This window comes from Lissotriton helveticus, chromosome 8, assembly GCF_964261635.1.
Source record: "Lissotriton helveticus chromosome 8, aLisHel1.1, whole genome shotgun sequence".
Classification (NCBI taxonomy): domain Eukaryota; kingdom Metazoa; phylum Chordata; class Amphibia; order Caudata; family Salamandridae; genus Lissotriton; species Lissotriton helveticus.
Window position 1 is genome coordinate 211,509,384 of NC_136069.1, and position 18,037 is coordinate 211,527,420.

An 18,037-nucleotide genomic window follows, 5' to 3' on the forward strand; every position below is an offset into this window, starting at 1 on the left:
ATGTATTTTATCTCCCAGTGATCCACCAATAGCGTCACAACATTATGCCACATGGTAATGCGCCGTGTAATAAGCATGTGATGCTGCAAGGGGTAGTTTCTACTTGTGCTTATGTCAGCTGTGCCTAAACAAACCCGCCTCCCACTTCAGCATTCACAACTAACCAGAGGCATTCCCTCATGAACAATCGTACACAACATAGAAATACATCATGCAATAACATATGCATACAATTGCACCGCTGTATGCTGAAACTTTTTAGGGGTGCTCCCTCGTTTGGGTTCGCCAACGGCCAAAACTCCCTCCAGATGGACTGAGGTGGCCGGGTCCTGCCAAGTTACTTTGTTTCCCGACACCATTATCTATGTATTAATTTCTTATATCAATTGTCCACCAGTTGATTTCCCTTACAGGGACTAGTCCTCAAATCTTTTACATCTCACTGTGTTTACGCTTCTCCTTGGCGTCTAATTACATTTACCCTTCGTCTTCCTCTTCTTCAACATCTGAAGTGTTTCGGGACTTTTCATTTCCTATTAACTGCTTCACATAATCCTTAGCTGCTTTGGGTGTCGCAAATATACATTGTTTACCTTCATGTTCTATTCTCAATCTAGCTGGGTATAGAATTGCATATGGTATTTTTGCTTTTTGCAGTTGGCGCTTTACGGGCAAGAACTCTCTGAAGGTGATTTGAGTCTTATAGTGTAGGTTGCCTTTCTCCCTGGCCAGTCTGTGTCCCTGTCTCGGTAGTTTAACAGTTTTGCTATCATAGCACGCAGTGGTGCCCCTGGTCAGGGTCCTACCAGAAGCGCTCGGTGTGCTCGCTCTACTATCAACAACGTTGCTAGTTTATCACTCCCAAACAATGTCTTTAGCATGTCTCTATATATGCCTCCATTTTGCCGGTGTTTGTGGTTTCTGGCACTCCAATTACGCGCAGATTATTCCGACGGGAGCACGCCTCCAAATCCTCATTCTTTGCCTGAATAACCGCCAGAACACGTTCCATGTTCAGACTTTTTGTGCACACCGTTTGTAGCTCCTCTTCGTTTTGGATATTCTTTGTTCTGCTTCTGTGATGCGTGCAGCTTGCTTATACATTTTTGCCGCCATGTTTTCTGTGCGCAGGTTTGGGGGTCTATTTTCCCATCGATTGCTTGCAGACTTTTCTGCATGGCAAGCGGTGTAGTCTCCAGGGCATTGCTCCCGATTGCCCCCTCGTTTTGCGTGCCTTCTGTACCCACTTCTGTGGCTTGTTTTGTGTTGCTCCTAGTATCAAAATTCAGGCGCAATTTAGTTTTGTCCGCTTTACCCATGTCTCAGCTTTTACGCCGCTGCCGTATATTGTCTCTGCCTGCTTAATCCCTTTGTCCAGATCTGCACTACACTCCGTATTACTTTGTATTTTCTACAGCTATTTCCTCAAGGAGTACACAATGCGCAGCCTGTTCCTCTCGGGAGCTGTTGTCTTGTTTAAGGCTCTGGTTCCTTTGTATTGTATATTTAACATGCACAGGCTGCTATTGAGCACATTGCTTACTCTCTCCTTAGTTGCCCCCTTTGTAACCAGCTCTTGGTACAATTTTTAATGCCTGTGCTTGCTCCTCTACTGCAATGCCTTGTTTCACTGTCGTCCCTATTGTTTCAAGTGCCGCATCACACTTCGATAGCACAATGTGCACTCACCCGCGTAACACGTGTCCACCTGGCGTGTTTTCACACTGTGGTAGTCCCTCTATGCTCTTCAGCTGTCCTGGGCTTGAGCACTCCTTCCCTGCTTTTTCCTCAGAAAGCCACTATGTCCAGCACCAGCACACTAAGGTAGGCCCTCTGCTGATTTTTGCCGCCCCAGGCTTTTCTTTTCTCTGCCCTCTAACTCAGCACACTGTATCTCCGAGCTTGGATACACTGCATTAGGCGTCTTGGGCACTTAAATGTCCTGGGCTTGATTTTGCCTTCACGTCTCGCCTCTGCTCTATTTGCGGGCACACGCACTGTTACTCGTCTCCCTCTTTCTCAGGGCCGCAGTGTTCGAACTTCCTCCATGCTGGGAGCACCCAGAGCCGACCATGATCTTCTGGGCCGACAGGCCTCGTCTCTTTCTGCCACTCTCCGTCGAGTACCAGTTTAACAGTCTCCGCTGCTGGGGCTCATTGCTCCCTCGCCTCTGTTCTTTAGGCAGCAGTCTCCGGTCGCTGCTCACTCTGTTCCTCTAGCTTTCACACCCTTAGCAGTGTTTCCTGAGTGACTTCTAGTGTCTGGTGCACATATTTGTCGTATATTTAGAACCCAGCCGGCAGAGCTGCACTAATGTGCTGCCATCTTGCCATGGTCTCTCTGGCGCCCCTTAAGCAAATGATTACAGAAACAAGAAATGCCTTACAGACGGCGGCATCGCTACACTCGGAACAGCAAGTTTCGGACCCAGACCATGATATGGAGTCTTCTTCACTAGTGGATTTCTCCCTAACAGGGCATGTCTCCGAAACTGACACCACTGGAGGTGATACCACAAACAACTGACCACATCCTCTAAATCGGTGGCTCACACCCTGAGTAAGGGCTCTCAGGTCATAACTAACACAGGTTTGTTCGGTGTCGCAATGCCTGGGGATGTGGACTCACTGGGGCCCCCCTTCCGATCTCCTGTTCACTGTCTGTGGCCAGCGTAGGATGAAAATTGCACCCTGTGAGGGAGGTAGCTCTAGGCACACATAGAAGTGTAACTGACATGTGAGACCGTAAGGGGCCACTCTTGCAAATCTGTGTTTAAATGGGCACAGGGCCATAGTGATACTCAGCCTTTGCATGACATGCAAACCTACTCTAACACGAATGGGGTAATATGTTTGATGCCACAAGTTAGTACATTAGTTTGGGTGGATCCCTGCTACATATCTGCTCCATTAGGGTTGCGCAAGTTACATTTCACTAGTTGCTATGTTGGTTACCTAGTTACTGAGCAGCGATACCATGAATGCTGTATTCCCCCTTGTTGCAAAGTCCTCCTGTGCCCTGGGCACCGCACAACTTTTTGCTGACTGGTACTGGTGGGAACTGACTCTGACCCTGGGCTCTGCCTAACCAGGCCTTTGCTGAAAAACACTTAGAATGCAGTGAAAACACCTACTTACACTAGGTTACACTATGGGTTGGGGTACTCCTGTGATTGGCATCAACTACCTTATAAGGCAGTGGTTCACAAACTTTTTGGACCCGTGGCTCCCTTGACCTAATTGGCAGATGGCTGTGGCTCCCCACCGACTTTTTACCGGTGGGCAGGTTATTGGCCCTTATCTGACTTGCGGCCTGAACGCCAGGCATGGGTACATTAAAACGGTAAAAGACGTTTACTTGTCAATAGTTATTAGCCATACCTATCCTCGGGTGTTATATTGGCACACAGAAGCATCTGGGTAGACTTCTAGACATTGTCCCTTACACTTTCTGTAAGGAAACAGCCTCTGCTGATGGCATTTATCAGGTTGTTATGGACTGAATTTCAAGGAACGTAATTAAACGGACAGCATCCTCCTACTGCACAGGACGTGAGGGAGCACAGCTGGTATCAAGAGGCACAAGGTTCAGGATTGAAGAAAAGATTACTAATTTGCTCATTTGAAATTCTAAGACACAGACACGAATTTAGAAAGACTTTGTGCCAGTGATTGTGTGAAGGGACGCTTTACAAATCAGCATATGAGTTTTATTATCCTAGGCAAAATACCATGAAGCATGATAAAACGGGCAAAATTAATCAAGTGACCTCATCACATTCACCGCAGCAAAGACGCACAGACAAATGACAACACTGAACCAAGAAAACACACCTGTGTAAAACACACACAAATGCTAACACCGGGCAGTGTGCAAGATGCCCTCCATCTCTAAATTACATACTTGGGGCCGCACGAGCAAAAAGTATGGATGTTTTTTGTCGAAACGAAGCATATTACAAATTAACACCAACTGCCCTTTTAACTTACCTTAAGTGGGAAGACTGCAAACTGCAGATAACGGCGGGCACAGAAGACGGCGGGCTGCAGAGGACGGCGGGCACAGAAGACGGCACAAGTATCTTCCCCTGCAATGGCCAGAGCTGCGTATGGCAATCGTATACCAGTAATGGAGACTACCTCCGACGCCTGTAAAAAGCACGTACGCATATACGTACGCACGTATGGCGGCAATGCCAGCAGTGCGTCCTTGGGACAAACCATGTCCCTGGTTTTTGCAGGTGGGACGTGTTTTGGCGGAGGTTGCTTCACTTTTTTCCCATTGTGGTCGCGGCGCCCCTGGCTCCTTGGGAACCGCGGTTATAAAGCCCTAGTACATATTAGGGCAATTGGATTGAAAGAACCTCTCAGTCACTAGTATATGATGGGGCATGGCAGTTTAGAGGCCAGCAGCCATCTCTGCACTTGCGTGTGTGCACTGCTGAGCCTGAGGTCAGTTTTAAAGTAGCCCTGTTTTGCAGGACTGCTTTTAAAAAGTAAATTGTGCTCAAACTCGACTTTGGTGTTTGGGGCACTTAAAATGGATAACCTACACTATTTGGGCATAGTAGGTACCCCCAGAGTCTCCCACAGATGTCCCAGGGGTTGGGGTCAGGTATCTATAAGGTGGACCCTTATAAAATGAGTTTTATATGCTCTGGGTTAAGTGAAGTTTCACATTTCACCCCCCACATTGTGATAAAGTGCTGCACAAACTCGAATTTGGTGCTAGGAGCACTGTGGAAGGAGGATCTGCAATATTTCTGCATATTCAAAACCCCTAAAGACACTCCTAGGTATACCAGGGGCGGGGGTTCTGTAGATATAGGTAACGTACTTATAAAATATGTTTTTATAAGCCCTGGTGCTGGAGAAATGGCCCAAGTCATTTTTCCCTTTGCAAACCCCCTGCCACATAGGTTAACATTGCAAGAAGTTATTAACTAATAACTCTTGATAGAACGCTTTAAGTGCCATTCAAAGACTTCCCAGAATGGTATTCATGAACTCAACAATAGATTGTTGAATTTCTCCTAAAATGTACATGCAATAAGTTATAAGACTAACTTGTTTGTAAGTCCAGATTCAGCCTTCCAGTGGTCTGTCCTGAATGGTCAGATAAGTGGATTAGCCAGGCTTCCTTGAAGAGGTGATAATGACCCCCCTGGGTTGACCAGCTCTGCTGGGAGGGCAGTGTTCTGTTAAACCCCAATGCCAGAGCAGGGGGAGGAGTCATAAACAATGGACTTCAGGGGAAGGGGAAGATCCAAGTGTCCTTTACAACTCTACTCCTTTAAACCACAGCCTGATGCTTGGATTAAGAAGTGATGAGCAGATACAGGGGAGTGAGACTATGGAGGTTAGGCAGCCTTGGGGTGTGTTTAGCCAGCTCTCCTCTTCCTGCTGGAAAATAAGCCATTATGAATTTGGAAGAATTGGTGCACTCTGGGACAAAATAGTGCCACACTCTGCAGGAAGTGGTCAGATCTTTGGGTGGTAGCCTGCAGCCCACTAGACTGGAGTGACCTCCTGCTTGACCCAGAGAACTTGGAATAAGTATCCGAGAGGGGCAGAGCTTGAAACCTAAGAAAGCAAGACTGGCCATGCTGAGAAGTTTGATGTGCATTTCCTAGGGCTGTAGTTTCAGATGCAGGACTAAAGAGTGGACTCCCTGCAAGCTACTGGTTATCGGAGCTCACCTAGAACATCACCTCCAAGGATCCTCAACCTGGAGAACTACCATTGGATTTGTAAGGGTTTTGTCCAAGTGGATTGTGGGAACTGAAGTCCTCAACTTTCAAGGATCATCTTGGCGATTCCAGACCTTTTGGAGTGAGTTTGAGAAACTTTGGGGAACTTCAGGAAGAACTTCCAGGAGTTTGGTGAACTTTGAAGCAAATTTGGGAAAAAAAGCTCCATAAGGAGACACTCAACCTGACCAGCCAAGCTGCCTGTCTTCAACCGTGAGCCGGCCTGCCGTCCAGATTTGTCCCGCTGAAAAGAGTTTGACCAGGAGTGAGCGACACCTGAGGCCGGTAAACCCTCATCGAAGTCTGCCTGGTGAAGAGCATCGAGGGAACCTGAGAAGAAAAGCTCCAGAAACATTTCTAAGTCCAATGGTAAAAACTGTGACGGTGGTCGCCCTGAAAGTTTGTCCTGGTCTATCGTGACCATATGTCCCGATAAGGCTCTATAGGTTTCTATGTGTTAGAAATTGCTAAATCTTTGCAAATTCATATCTATTATATTTTTGTTGCTTTGGTGTCACTTTAAAGAGAAATATTTCCTATTTTTATAAATTGGTGTTGGATTTTTATTATGCATTGTCTTAATATCCATTTCGATAGTAGGGCGTCCACGGGTATAGACACTCTGCTCGTGGACCTTGAAGCACAGCAATTGGTACAACTAGTTACCCTGCCTACTCATTCTGGAGGTCATATTTTGGACCCTTTTTTTACCACTTTTGAGAGGGCGAAGGCATCCAAACCGATTCCGGTGGGCTGGACTGACCATCTGTTGGTGGAAGTCTTTTGTCCCATTGATGATCTGCCATTTAAATCGGCAGATAGACTGGTCTTCAAAAGACAGTGGCATAAGTTGAAATTGGAGGAGTTCCATCGGATGCTGGAGAAAGAGCCCCAGGGCACTATATTGAATGCGGAACAAGGCTACGATCTGTTCTGCAAATGAGTTTCGGACGCCCTCGATTCCCTTATACCAATGCGCTGGTCTAAATGCCATACCAAAGTACCTAGCCCATGGTATAATGACTCGCTTGCCGAGCTAAAAAAAATCTGCCGGAAAGCTGAGAGGGAATGAAGGAAGACTTACGATCCTAAACTGAAATCCTCCTATTTTGCTAAACTCAAGATCTATCATAGGGCAATTTGCAGAACCCGGGCCGCATTCTATGCCCAGGAATTCCAATCCAGCACCAATCCCTCAAAACTAATTTTTAAGGTCATCGAGGACCTTTTGAATAAAAGGGCCACCTCGACTGCTATCTGCACGGACGCTCATTGTGAAGGTTTAGCATCCTTCTTTTTAGAAAAAGTGCAGAATATCTATCGAGGATTCAACCAGTCGCCACCTGACCCAGAGTTAGGGAGCCTTAACATGTTGGATGTGGAGGTTCTGACTTTTTTGCCGGACTTGTCTATGGAGACCTTCGACACACTAAGTCTCAAGATTAAATCTGGCTCCCCGTTAGACCCGGTGAAGCCTGATCAAATCAGGATCCTTCCCCTCTGGTGTCGGGCCTCGATGCTGTCTCTAATTAATCTGTCGCTATCCTCTGGAGTGGTCCCTTCCTTGTGGAAGCGAGCGGTAGTCACCCCAATCTTGAAGAAGGCTACTTTAGATCCGACTTTGCCTGAGAACTACCGCCCCATATCCCTCTTTCCCTGGATAGCTAAAGTTACTGAGACGCATGTGAACTCCATCCTCACTGACCATCTTGCTCGGAACAATATTCTGGACCAGAGTCGGAATGGTTTCCGGTCAGGACACAGCACCGAGACCGCGTTGCTCTACATGACCGAGCACTTACGTGGGGTGCTCGATGCGGGGCGAACAGCGGCGCTCCTCTTATTAGATCTGAGCGCCGCGTTCGACACTGTGTCCCACCGGGTTCTGATGCAACGCCTAGAGGAGGCTGGTATTACGGGGATTGCTCTTCAGTGGTTCTGCTCTTTCCTCTCCGGTCGGTCCTTTAAAGTGGCCATACCACCTGGCCATTCCACCTTTTATTCTCTGGATCTGGGGGTCCTCCAGGGTTCGGCGCTAAGTCCAACCTTGTTTAACCTATATGTGAAACCGCTAGCTGCGATCGTCAAACAGTGGGGTCTTGAGATGACCTCATATGCTGACGATACGCAGCTGGCGGTGACTCTAAGTGGCGACCCTGAGGTGGATGCCCCTAGATTCCGGGCAGGACTTTTGGCCGTAGCAAATTGGCTTAGATCCAATTGCTTACAACTGAACGCCAAAAAGACTGAAGTAATGGTGTTGGGGAAACAAGCAGAGCTTTGGGGAGATCAGTGGTGGCCGCCTGAATTAGGCATCACTCCGGTCCCTGTTTCCGAGGTAAGGAATCTTGGAATTTGGATGGACTCGGCCCTTACCTTCTCGAGTCACACAAAGAAGGTCGCAGCTACCTGCTATGGGATTCTGCGAGGCCTTAGACCTGTCCTCAAGTTCTTTGATTCTTCTACCCGGCAGCTCGTGGTCCAAGCCACGGTTCTATCTCGGCTGGACTACGGTAGTGCGCTGCTGCTGGGGATTAATCAGGCTGAAGCATCCAGACTTCAAAGGGTGCAGAATGCTGCGGGTCGGGCCATTGTTGGCCTCCCTAAATTTTGTTCAGTGTCCAGCACGATTTCTGCTTTACACTGGTTGCCGGTCAGGCAGAGAATTAAGTTCAAGTCGCTATGCCTGGCTTTTAAAATCTTGAAGTTCTCTTCGCCGCCGGCACTTGCCAACTTGCTCCTTCCCTACACTCCGTTGAGGTTGTTGAGATCGGAGGCCCTACATCTTGCAGTCTGCCCCCGCTTCAAACTCAGTAGGATGGGCGGTCGCTCCTTTCGAGTACTTGCCGCTGGTTTGTGGAACGCTCTCCCGGTGCATATCCGTGAGTTGAATAATCTCACTGTTTTTAGGCGGCGGATCAAGACCTTTTTGTTCTCTGTACCTGGCTAGGGCTTTCTTTTCCGTTCTGTGTTATGTTTCAGTACCTGCTAAAGCCAGGACGCCCCTTCGCTGGGGCAGCTGTGCGCGATACAAAAATTAATAACAGAACATAACATAACATTTACTGAATTGGTGTTTTTAAATGCTACCAAGGTCTGACCATAGGAATAATTTTCTAAGACCTATTCTGAGCCCTATAATGTTAGTGACCTTATTGCCTGTGGCAGATAAACCTTTGAGAATGAACTGATGCACTTCGAAGTGGACTGGGCAGACGGGCCAGAGAACATAGCAGCAATTGAGGCAAAACAGGATGAATTGGCAGAATTATTGGAGCGCCTGCAAAACGTTAACTATGTGGCACACTCAGCCAGAGTACACGTGCACTCTGATTGGGCGGGCCGCCTATTAGCATGACTTATAAGGCAAGACCAAATATCGCATCCCATAACTGCCTTCCATGATGTAGAACGGCGCTGCTCTGTACGCAAGTTGAAATACACACAACTGACCTGCTACTACACAGCCCCCTATACATCCAGAAATTCATTCAGTGACACACAGTTCAATTCCATGCTTTCCCAGTTAATGCTCCAGACTCTGGATCAGGCACAAACCTTAGAGTTGGAATAGCCTATCACTCCGACGGAGATCGGAGCAGCATGAACAAAACCCCGGGCATGGATGGTCTTTCTAATGACTATTACATAGCTTACACACCTGTAGTGATGCCACACCTGCAGCAATTGTATAATGCTTCATTTGATGTGGGTCTCCTCCCCCACCCCTCTGCGGGAAGCACTACTTGTGTCTCGTCTCAAGCCGGACAAAGACCTGACTGAGCCTGGATCATAACACCCATTAGCTTTGCTAAACACCGATTACAAAATATTGGCTAAGGTGTTTGCTGATCGTCTGGCTCCGCTGGTGGGAACTGACCATCCTACAATACGTCACTGAATCTTCGCCGCTTCTTCAGGGTCACTGCTTATTCTCCCCAAAGCTGGCCCCACTCAGGCTGCCTGGTGTTTGGATTTGGAGAAGGCATTTGATTTGAAGAAGGCATTTGACTTGCTGGAGTGGGACAAACTCTTTGCGGTGCTCAATAAAATGGGTGTTGAGGGCCATTTGCACCATTAGTTCAAGTGCTGTATGCACAACCAACAGCAAGAGTGATGACAGGCAATTACATTTCTGAACCCATACTGATATGGCGTGGTACTAGACAGGGGGTGTCCCTTGTCTCCACTGTTATTTCCCTTGGCAGTGGAGCCATTGGCCGCATGTTCAGAAAACAGGGTACAAAATGGGTATTCTCCTGGGTGACGACACACATACAGTGTCCATGTACGCAGATGATATTCTGATATATCTCCGGGATGTGCGTACTCTTCCACCTACGCTTAAATTTACACTGGCGGGCTTCGCTGATCTTTCAGGCTTGAAGGTCAATTGGAGCAAATCTGCCTGTACCCCTTCAGCCAGGAACACACGGACCTGGCACTCCGGTATAATGGTGTCTGTGTACCCTGAAAGCCAGACACATTCCGGTACCTAGGGATCCATATTTACCAAAAAACAGGAGAATCTACTGGAGGGCAATCTGGGGGGAGCAATCGCTGAATTGCGTTCACAAATGACTTTCTGGTGCACTCTCCTGCTGTCTGTTGCTGGCCACATTGCACTGAAGAAAATGGTGATACTCCCCAGACTGTTATACCATTTTACCAACCTCCCAGTCTACGTGGCATCAGCCCCAATCTGTTTTTTTTAGTATGTGATGAGGGAATTCATCTGGAATGGCTCACGCTGCCGTGTAGCTCTGCAAAGCTTTATCTCCCATCTGAAGGGCTGGCCTACCGGTCCCCAAAATGGAACAATACTATCGGGCCTCGTTGCTTCAGTGGGTGGTGGGGCTACAGCTATTTGATACTGCCATGGAGGACTCACCTTGGTCTGTGGGAGACCGACTCTGCGTGTTTCATCTGTGCGTCAAATGCAGGCCGCCAGAGCAGATTTTGTCAAGTAGTGCACCAAGTGTACTGTAGAATTTTGTATATAACACTCTCAAACTCCGTATGCACGGGCTCTGCCTTTACAAGGTAAACCTTGCAGAGTCGGCCCAATAATTACTGCAGAATTAGCGGCGTGCCTGGCTGTGGGGTATAAATGCTGGGAGACCTTTATCAAGACAGCGCTTTTTTCATATGTTGACTTGGCGGGGGCATAAGAACTACCGCCTGGTCAGTTCTTACAATACTACTCTAGCAACACCCGGAGGCAGTTTGGATGACATGAGTGCAGAGCAGCTCACACACCTACCATGCAATACTTGCATGTCATGGGCAGGGGTAGGCACCATACCAGATGGTTAGCAGAATTGCTCCGGCTCCACACAGCAGCAAAAATGACGCCTGTTAGACATACATGGGATACGGATAGGGGGCGGCCATTCACAGACCAGGAATGGGCACTGCTCAATCCTATATATATTCCGCTTAACTCACACTTTAGACTTCTACAACACTATATACTAAAGAGCGCCTTTCTCACCCCGGAAAGAATCAATAGGTACTATGGGAGGACAGAAGGGGCGTGCCCCAGATGTAAGCACCTAGGAGCTGACTTGTTACACATGCTGTGTGCCTGCTGATCCTTGCATACATACCGGAATCAACTTTGTGACGCCCTAGCGGCAGCCAAAAATTGCCAGCTGGAGCACACTTGGGAGGAATGCATACTGTGTCTCTATCCTAGAAGCAAGAAGCTAAAAGCCACTTTCTGCTTTCTAGATCTAGGCATGTTAAATGCAAAATGCTTGATAACCAAAAAGTGGAAAAAATCAGATCCTCCTGTAATCACAGCGTGGAGTCAATCACTCCTAGTATGGGTTAAAGCAGAGGGCAGAGCGATCCATGTAGAGGACATCCGTGTCTTCCGTAAAGTACCTATTGCAACAGTGGTAGGCCATATTGCAGGAGTTTCGCGGGTCACTGGAAGGCTGGATGGGGGGGTCCCCAGTTACTGCCTCCCCTGGAAACACCATTCACGATAGGTCGCAGACTGCGGCTCCCCTTGAGACACGGTACACCTGCAGTGTTGCCTCGCGTACCTCCCCACACAATCGCTCCTTACGGCCCCTGGTGTTTGGGGGGTGGGTTTTGGGGTTTTTGGGGGGGGCACGATTTTGACTCGGCTAGATTATGCCAGCTCCCTTTTTATAGGGTTAAACCAGGCCGAGCTCACCCGTCTTCAAAGAGTGCAGAATGCAGCGGCCAGAGCAATTGCGGGCCTGCCAAGGTTTTGCTCTGTCACCCACATTTTGCGCGCTTTACACTGGCTGCCTGTCAGGCAGCGGATCCATTTCAAAGTGCTGTGCATGTCCTTTAAGATCCTAAAGGACCCGTCGGCCCCGCTGCTACACCAACTCCTGTGCCCCTACATTCCTGGCCGTTCTCTTCGTTCCTCGGATCAGGAATTAGCAGCAGCCCCACGATTCAAACTCAGTCGAGCTGGGGGTCGCTCCTTTAGGGTGCGGACAGCCGCACTATGGAACGCACTCCCTCTGAAAATCCGACCCTTGCAGATCTGCTTTCTTTTCGCAAGGCCGTTAAGACCCTCTTGTTTCTCCAGCACTGTTAAACGTTATGTTTATAATATTCTGTTTCCTAGTTATGTTGTGTGGCTACCTTGTCGGGCGCCGGGACGCTCCTTCGCTGGAGCAGCTGCGCGCATTACAAATGCCATTAACATAACATAACTACTGGAGCAAGCCCAGTGGTAACAGCCCATACCCTCATGCATGTAATACCCAATCACAAACTAAATATACTACATAAGCAGCATATGTCCTGCTCACCACCGGTGAGTTGAATCCCACCTCTCAGTATTAAATCAACAGTATAAATTCAACACAGCGAGCTAAATGTGCAGTGTCGCACACCTCTGCTAAGTTACTATAGTATTGAGTAAATTCAAGGGGAAACTGTAAGACAAACAGCTTACCTCCATGTGGTGAATCGAAATTGTACTAGAATGCTCCTAAGTTCTTGTTGTTCATGTTTAAATCTGTTGCATAATTGTCTAATTGGTGAACTTAACAAATGTAAAGCCTGACTGAATCTACACACAGTTATTGGCAACTTCCCTGAAGTGGCACATTGCATGGTCAAAAACAGATTTTTTAACAAACCCCACATCTACCTGGGTTTTGACATTCTGATCCAACAATCATTTTTGAGGCATCATCATGATCCAATTGGAGCATTTGAGCAAACTTGGCTACAATACTTTTTTTTAAAAAGCCGAAGGAATCTAAAGTTGCAGGGTTGGCAAAGAAAAAATAATTTGGGTCCTTATTTTTGGCCTGCCCAAAAATACTTATGAGGTCCTTAAGAAACAGTTCAAATGTTGCTGTGGTGAGCTGTGGCAAATGTAGGTTAGAATAACCCATGGTAATAATTGTCACAGAGGTGAAATGAGACCATGTGATCAGTTGCCAGCCTGTATCGGGAGGAACAAAGCATATGTACTTTATTTAAGAATTGGGGGAGTGGGGGGAGGGGGAGGGGCTGCGTAGTGCAGCACATCAGTGTAGAAAGAAATATTCCTTTGGGTTTCCAAAATTAGGTTGGCAAAAGAATATTTATTAGGTGATTTATAAATGCATACAATAAGAAAAGCAAAATTAGAAAAAATAGAGGCTGCTCACCAAAACCCTGATTATAATGCTTCTATTGGCTGTTAAGTAGAGATGCTAGGTGTTGGAAAATCTATACAAAGAGATGTTATTATTTAGAAGAAAAATTAGACTTGTGTACCAATATCCAGAGGAGAGGAGTGGGTGGAGTAGAGTGGGTGGAGTAGAGTGGCAGTCCTTGTCTCTGCTGGATTGATGTGGAGATTCATTCTATGTCTCTGAAGGGTCAGTGGTGCCTACTGTAGACTAGAGAAGCACATGGCTGTTGAATCTCATTGCTAATTACCCTGTTGCCTCTTATGTTGAGAATTCTATAGAGTGCTGGTCTCTTCAGTGGGTGATGATCTCAGGCGATGTCGGGAGTTGCACGGCTGTAGATTCTTTTAGCGGGAGTGCCAGGTGAATACTTGGGTACCACCTTTTTTTGAAGGTACAGTATGTCACTCTGACTATTTCAGTTGAGTTTAGTAGAACCAGATTCCTTTTGTGAATTTTGGGGACCTTTGATTGCCCAAATTAGAACCAGTAGTGTAGTAAATGAGAATCATTTTCGAGCTGGTCACTTTATGACCAAATCCTCATCACAGCACTCTGAAATAACGGGAATAGGGCATTGCTTTCTTCCTCCATTGCTACCTAGGAGCATTAACTCGAACAGTTGCCTTAAAAATTCTACTTCTATTAGTCCTACTGACTGTCTTCCTAGAAGTCCTTGAGGGGGGTGAGTGTAGAGGGGCTTGAGCAGAATATGGATCCAGAATAAGACATTGGGGGAAGTTGGGTGCTTGCGCTAAAGCTAATTGTCATATTTTCAGCCCAAGTGAGGATAGTGGGCATGCAAGAACCTCTGTTCTGCGTCATGTCATGGGAGCTTCAAAATCATTTGTTCTCTAAACCGTGCCCAAAGTCTGTAGCAACAGTTGACTTTAAAAAAAAAAAAAGAAAAAAAGAATGTCACTAATTAGTTTAGTGTATTGTAAGCTTTTGAGATACTATTTGCATCCTTTTTATTTAGCTGGCCTGTAAACCTATTTCATTAATGTGAAGTAGATGAGGCAATACACACAAACAGCAAATTAGAGTGTACAAGTGATATTCATTTAATATTAGTTTGTAGGTTTAGTTGTATGTCTTTATTTCACACGCTTGGTGTACAGCTTTAAAAACAGCCAACGCGTTTTGCCCCTAGCAAGGGCTTCTTCAGGGCAAAAAATGGTAATTAAGTGTGTGAGCCAAATGGATTCAATCCGGTAATGTATGAGTATGATACGTCCTTCTTATGGACGTGATCTCCAAAGAAGAGGCATTTGGCTAGTTAGAAGTGCCTATGTATACTTAGTCCAGAGAGAGTGTACGTGGCCTCCAAGGTGGAGGTACACGGATCTAGATCAAATACACACCGATTAAATCAAATACACTTTTAAAAGACATTGGAGGTATATATTGGCAGTTTGGTTCTTTATCTCAGCCTTGCTGATCTTCTACACCTTAGAACTGGGTTCAAATCCTGGTTTCAGCACTTGATTAACCATTATATTTTCCAGATAAAACCTTTCTTCTTGTGCCTCAAAATTGCTGTTCACTCCTGACTACAAATAGACCCTTCTGCAGTGTATGTTGTACCAAAGATAAATCGGTCATTACATTAACGCTGAATAAGAGTGCACTAGATGGCTTTGTTTAGTCAGTGTTGTGGGACAAAAGCCTAAGTTGGAAGACATTGGGCTTCATATTTCTGTTCTGAAGATTTGTAATCTAAAGTCTTTGATGGAGTTTGAATGTTCTCCATGTGAAAATTCAGACTTTAAAATGTAAACTTTAACGATAAACTTTTAAGCATACACTGTTAAAGTAAATCCCAACTAAAATGACCTGTCTACATTAATATTGTCTTGTTATATTGCTAAATGTGGCCACATTTGCTTCCTACTTACTGTGGTAAGTTGCTATCCTAACTTCTGCCCTGATATATTTGGGGGAAGTGCTTAATGGTATATGTGCATATCTGTACTTTTGTTGCTTTTTTTATTCGCTAGGCCTGTTTTTATAGCCAGCATCTTCTCATGCTACCAGAGTAAAACCAGGCATGAAATTGTTAAAGAAATGTCTTTAAACCAGCATGCCGCAAATGCATGATTAAGATTGCTAGATCTTTCGCCCCAGTTTAAAGTATTCTATCAAGTGATGGCTCACTGGTTAGAGGAGGCAGACCCGGACGCTGAGATCAGACCCTGGACCAGGGTTCAATTCCCGACGCGGCAGGGTCTTGAGCCCAAAATGTCCACGGACTCGGTAATTCTCGCTTCGGTGCCTACTCGAATCACAGGTTCACACTCTGCAACTCTGGGCAATAGCTTGCTTAATCTCCACTACGGCCCCCCGCGGCGGGATGCCTGGCTTTCACCTTGGGGATACCCAGTAGGGGCTATCTCACAGGGAAAAACCAGGACGGGTTCCCAATGCAAAGCGCTTTGAGACCTGGCGGTGATATTGCGCTATATAAAAACCCATCCATCCATCCATCCTATCAATAGTGGGATGATTAGTTAAAAAAGATTGCACAATTATACTGAGATTAACATTTAGAGCTGAGGCCATTCTTTCAATCTTTTATTGAAACGTGTGGCTCGTGGTTGTATTTTCAGCTTTCTGAAGTGGAACAAGGTTTTATAGAAGCACAATGGGATTCACAGTAAACGGGCACTGGTGTGCTTCTTTTGCCTGTTTACATGTGCAAATGTGGGAAACCGGTCTAATTAACCTAGCAATTGTTTGTCTTTCTATTAAATGTTTAGTTTTTTGCTCCTCGATCCAGTGGGCAAGTGCTTTGTTTCCTAACTTAACAAATACTTTCTTTTTAAGATCAAGATTCTGCAGATGAGGATACTGTAAAGACAATGGAGTTCATTCCTGGAACTGCAGAGCCCTATTCAGAAACCGAGATCCAGAAACATTCTGCATCCAAGCCTGAGCTGTTGGTTGAAGTGGACTTCACTTCGTCTTCATCTTCCTCCTCTTTGGAAGACGAAGATGAAACGGTGATAGATAAAAAGGGAAAAGGTCTGACTGAGGACGAAGAAAAAGCCAAGACCAAAGATGAAGCAGAGCTGAAAGAGGTGTTGAATGACACCCAGGTGGATGAAGACAAACTAGAAGAGTCTGAACTTGGGGATCCTGCTGTGATGAAAGCAATCAATGGAAAACCAACACTTGAGGTAAGCGAGTAGGCGAGGAACCTCTATGGTTTCAGTTGTGGTTTAGACTGGACGGTTCATTAGGTTTAGCACATTCGTCTTCCTGCAGCTTAATATGAACTTGATGTAGAATGATGGCCACTCATTTGGCTTCTTTCACAATGTTGATGTAATCTTGGATTTACTGTTGGTAATCTTCCTAATGTATACCCAAGCCATCATCTAAGTTGGAGGAATCTGGCTCATTTCCTAATAACACGTGTTCTCTAGTTTTTCTACAGTGGCATGTTATACAAACACATATAACTTAATACACATTGCTAGTGGGAGAATTTGTACTGCCCCTGCCTGTATTGCCTAACCATGTTTAATGTAGAAAATTATAAATTAGGAGGTTTGGGCATTTGCAGTGACTATTTTGCCACAGATAATACACTGAAGTCAAGCTGTTTCCATATGTGAACCAGAAATGCAATACAAGCGAAATCTGCTGTAACCACAATGTATTTCCAGTCTATCATACTATTTTAAAATATTTGTTTGTGGATTATTTCCTCCTTTACCTGACTGCATTTTAATTTACTAGTGTCCACTATATTGGTTGTACTTGCTTTCCAGAAAATGGAGGGCACAATTAAAGGTAGTGTGCACACTTTACTGATCCGTTAATCGTGTCCAGTCAAGCTTTCATCAGTCTATTGTGATTGTTGAGATCTAGCAAGTTCCAAAGGTAGGAATACCTGCACCGTGTTAAAACCTGGTGACCGGTTTTATTTATGTCAAAGAAATGGGACTCCCAAGCCTACTTAGTTGATAATTGGTAGCTATGTTGAATGCCCATGCTTAAAACGAAACAGTAAGTGGTCAGTTGGAGTGCAGTGATAGTATAACACAATGAAGTATCCTAAACAAAACCACAAATATCTAGTCTGTGCTTGGAAAGTGTTTCATTTGCAGTTTAAAAGTAAGCACTGGGCCAGAGTCAGCCAGCCTTGAAGATGGCCGCACCGTAGAGCTGCTCCTTCATCTGTGTGATTGGTCTGCAGTTACCAATACTATTAGAGTGCAGACAGTGACATGCAGCAGGCGCTCCATTACTACCACAAACTGCCTCAGAGCGGTCTCTTAGCCAGTTAGCTTGGCTGAGGAGGTGGCTTTGCAGGAGAGAGGTGAAAGATCATGGTGGAGATAAATAGGGATACAAATAATTGTGGCTTATCGAATAGGTTTATGACTAGATTGGTGGCCCTTGATCAATATGGGTTTATCCCAGGTAGATGAAAGGCACATAATTTGACGGTGATCGTCTGCACGGTTGTTGCACTGCAGGATGAAGGTATGAAAGCTGTATTTTAGACACAGAAAAGGCCTTTGATTTTGTATAATTCTTAATGACCTTCAATACCTGGCTGTTCGAATAAGCCTCTGGGGCCTGCAAGTGCCTCGATACCCTG

General features: G+C 45.9%; 1 protein-coding gene across 4 annotated transcripts in view; it reads left to right on the forward strand.

Annotated features, from left to right (window-relative positions):
- Window positions 1-18,037, forward strand: part of PATL2 (PAT1 homolog 2) — a 358,628-nt gene that overhangs the window by 101,455 nt on the left and 239,136 nt on the right. For all 4 annotated transcript variants that reach the window (XM_078655954.1, XM_078655957.1, XM_078655956.1 and 1 more), the window contains exon 4: window positions 16,252-16,604. In XM_078655954.1, coding sequence (XP_078512080.1) covers window positions 16,252-16,604 — 353 coding nt within the window. The remainder of the gene's footprint in view (window positions 1-16,251; window positions 16,605-18,037) is intronic.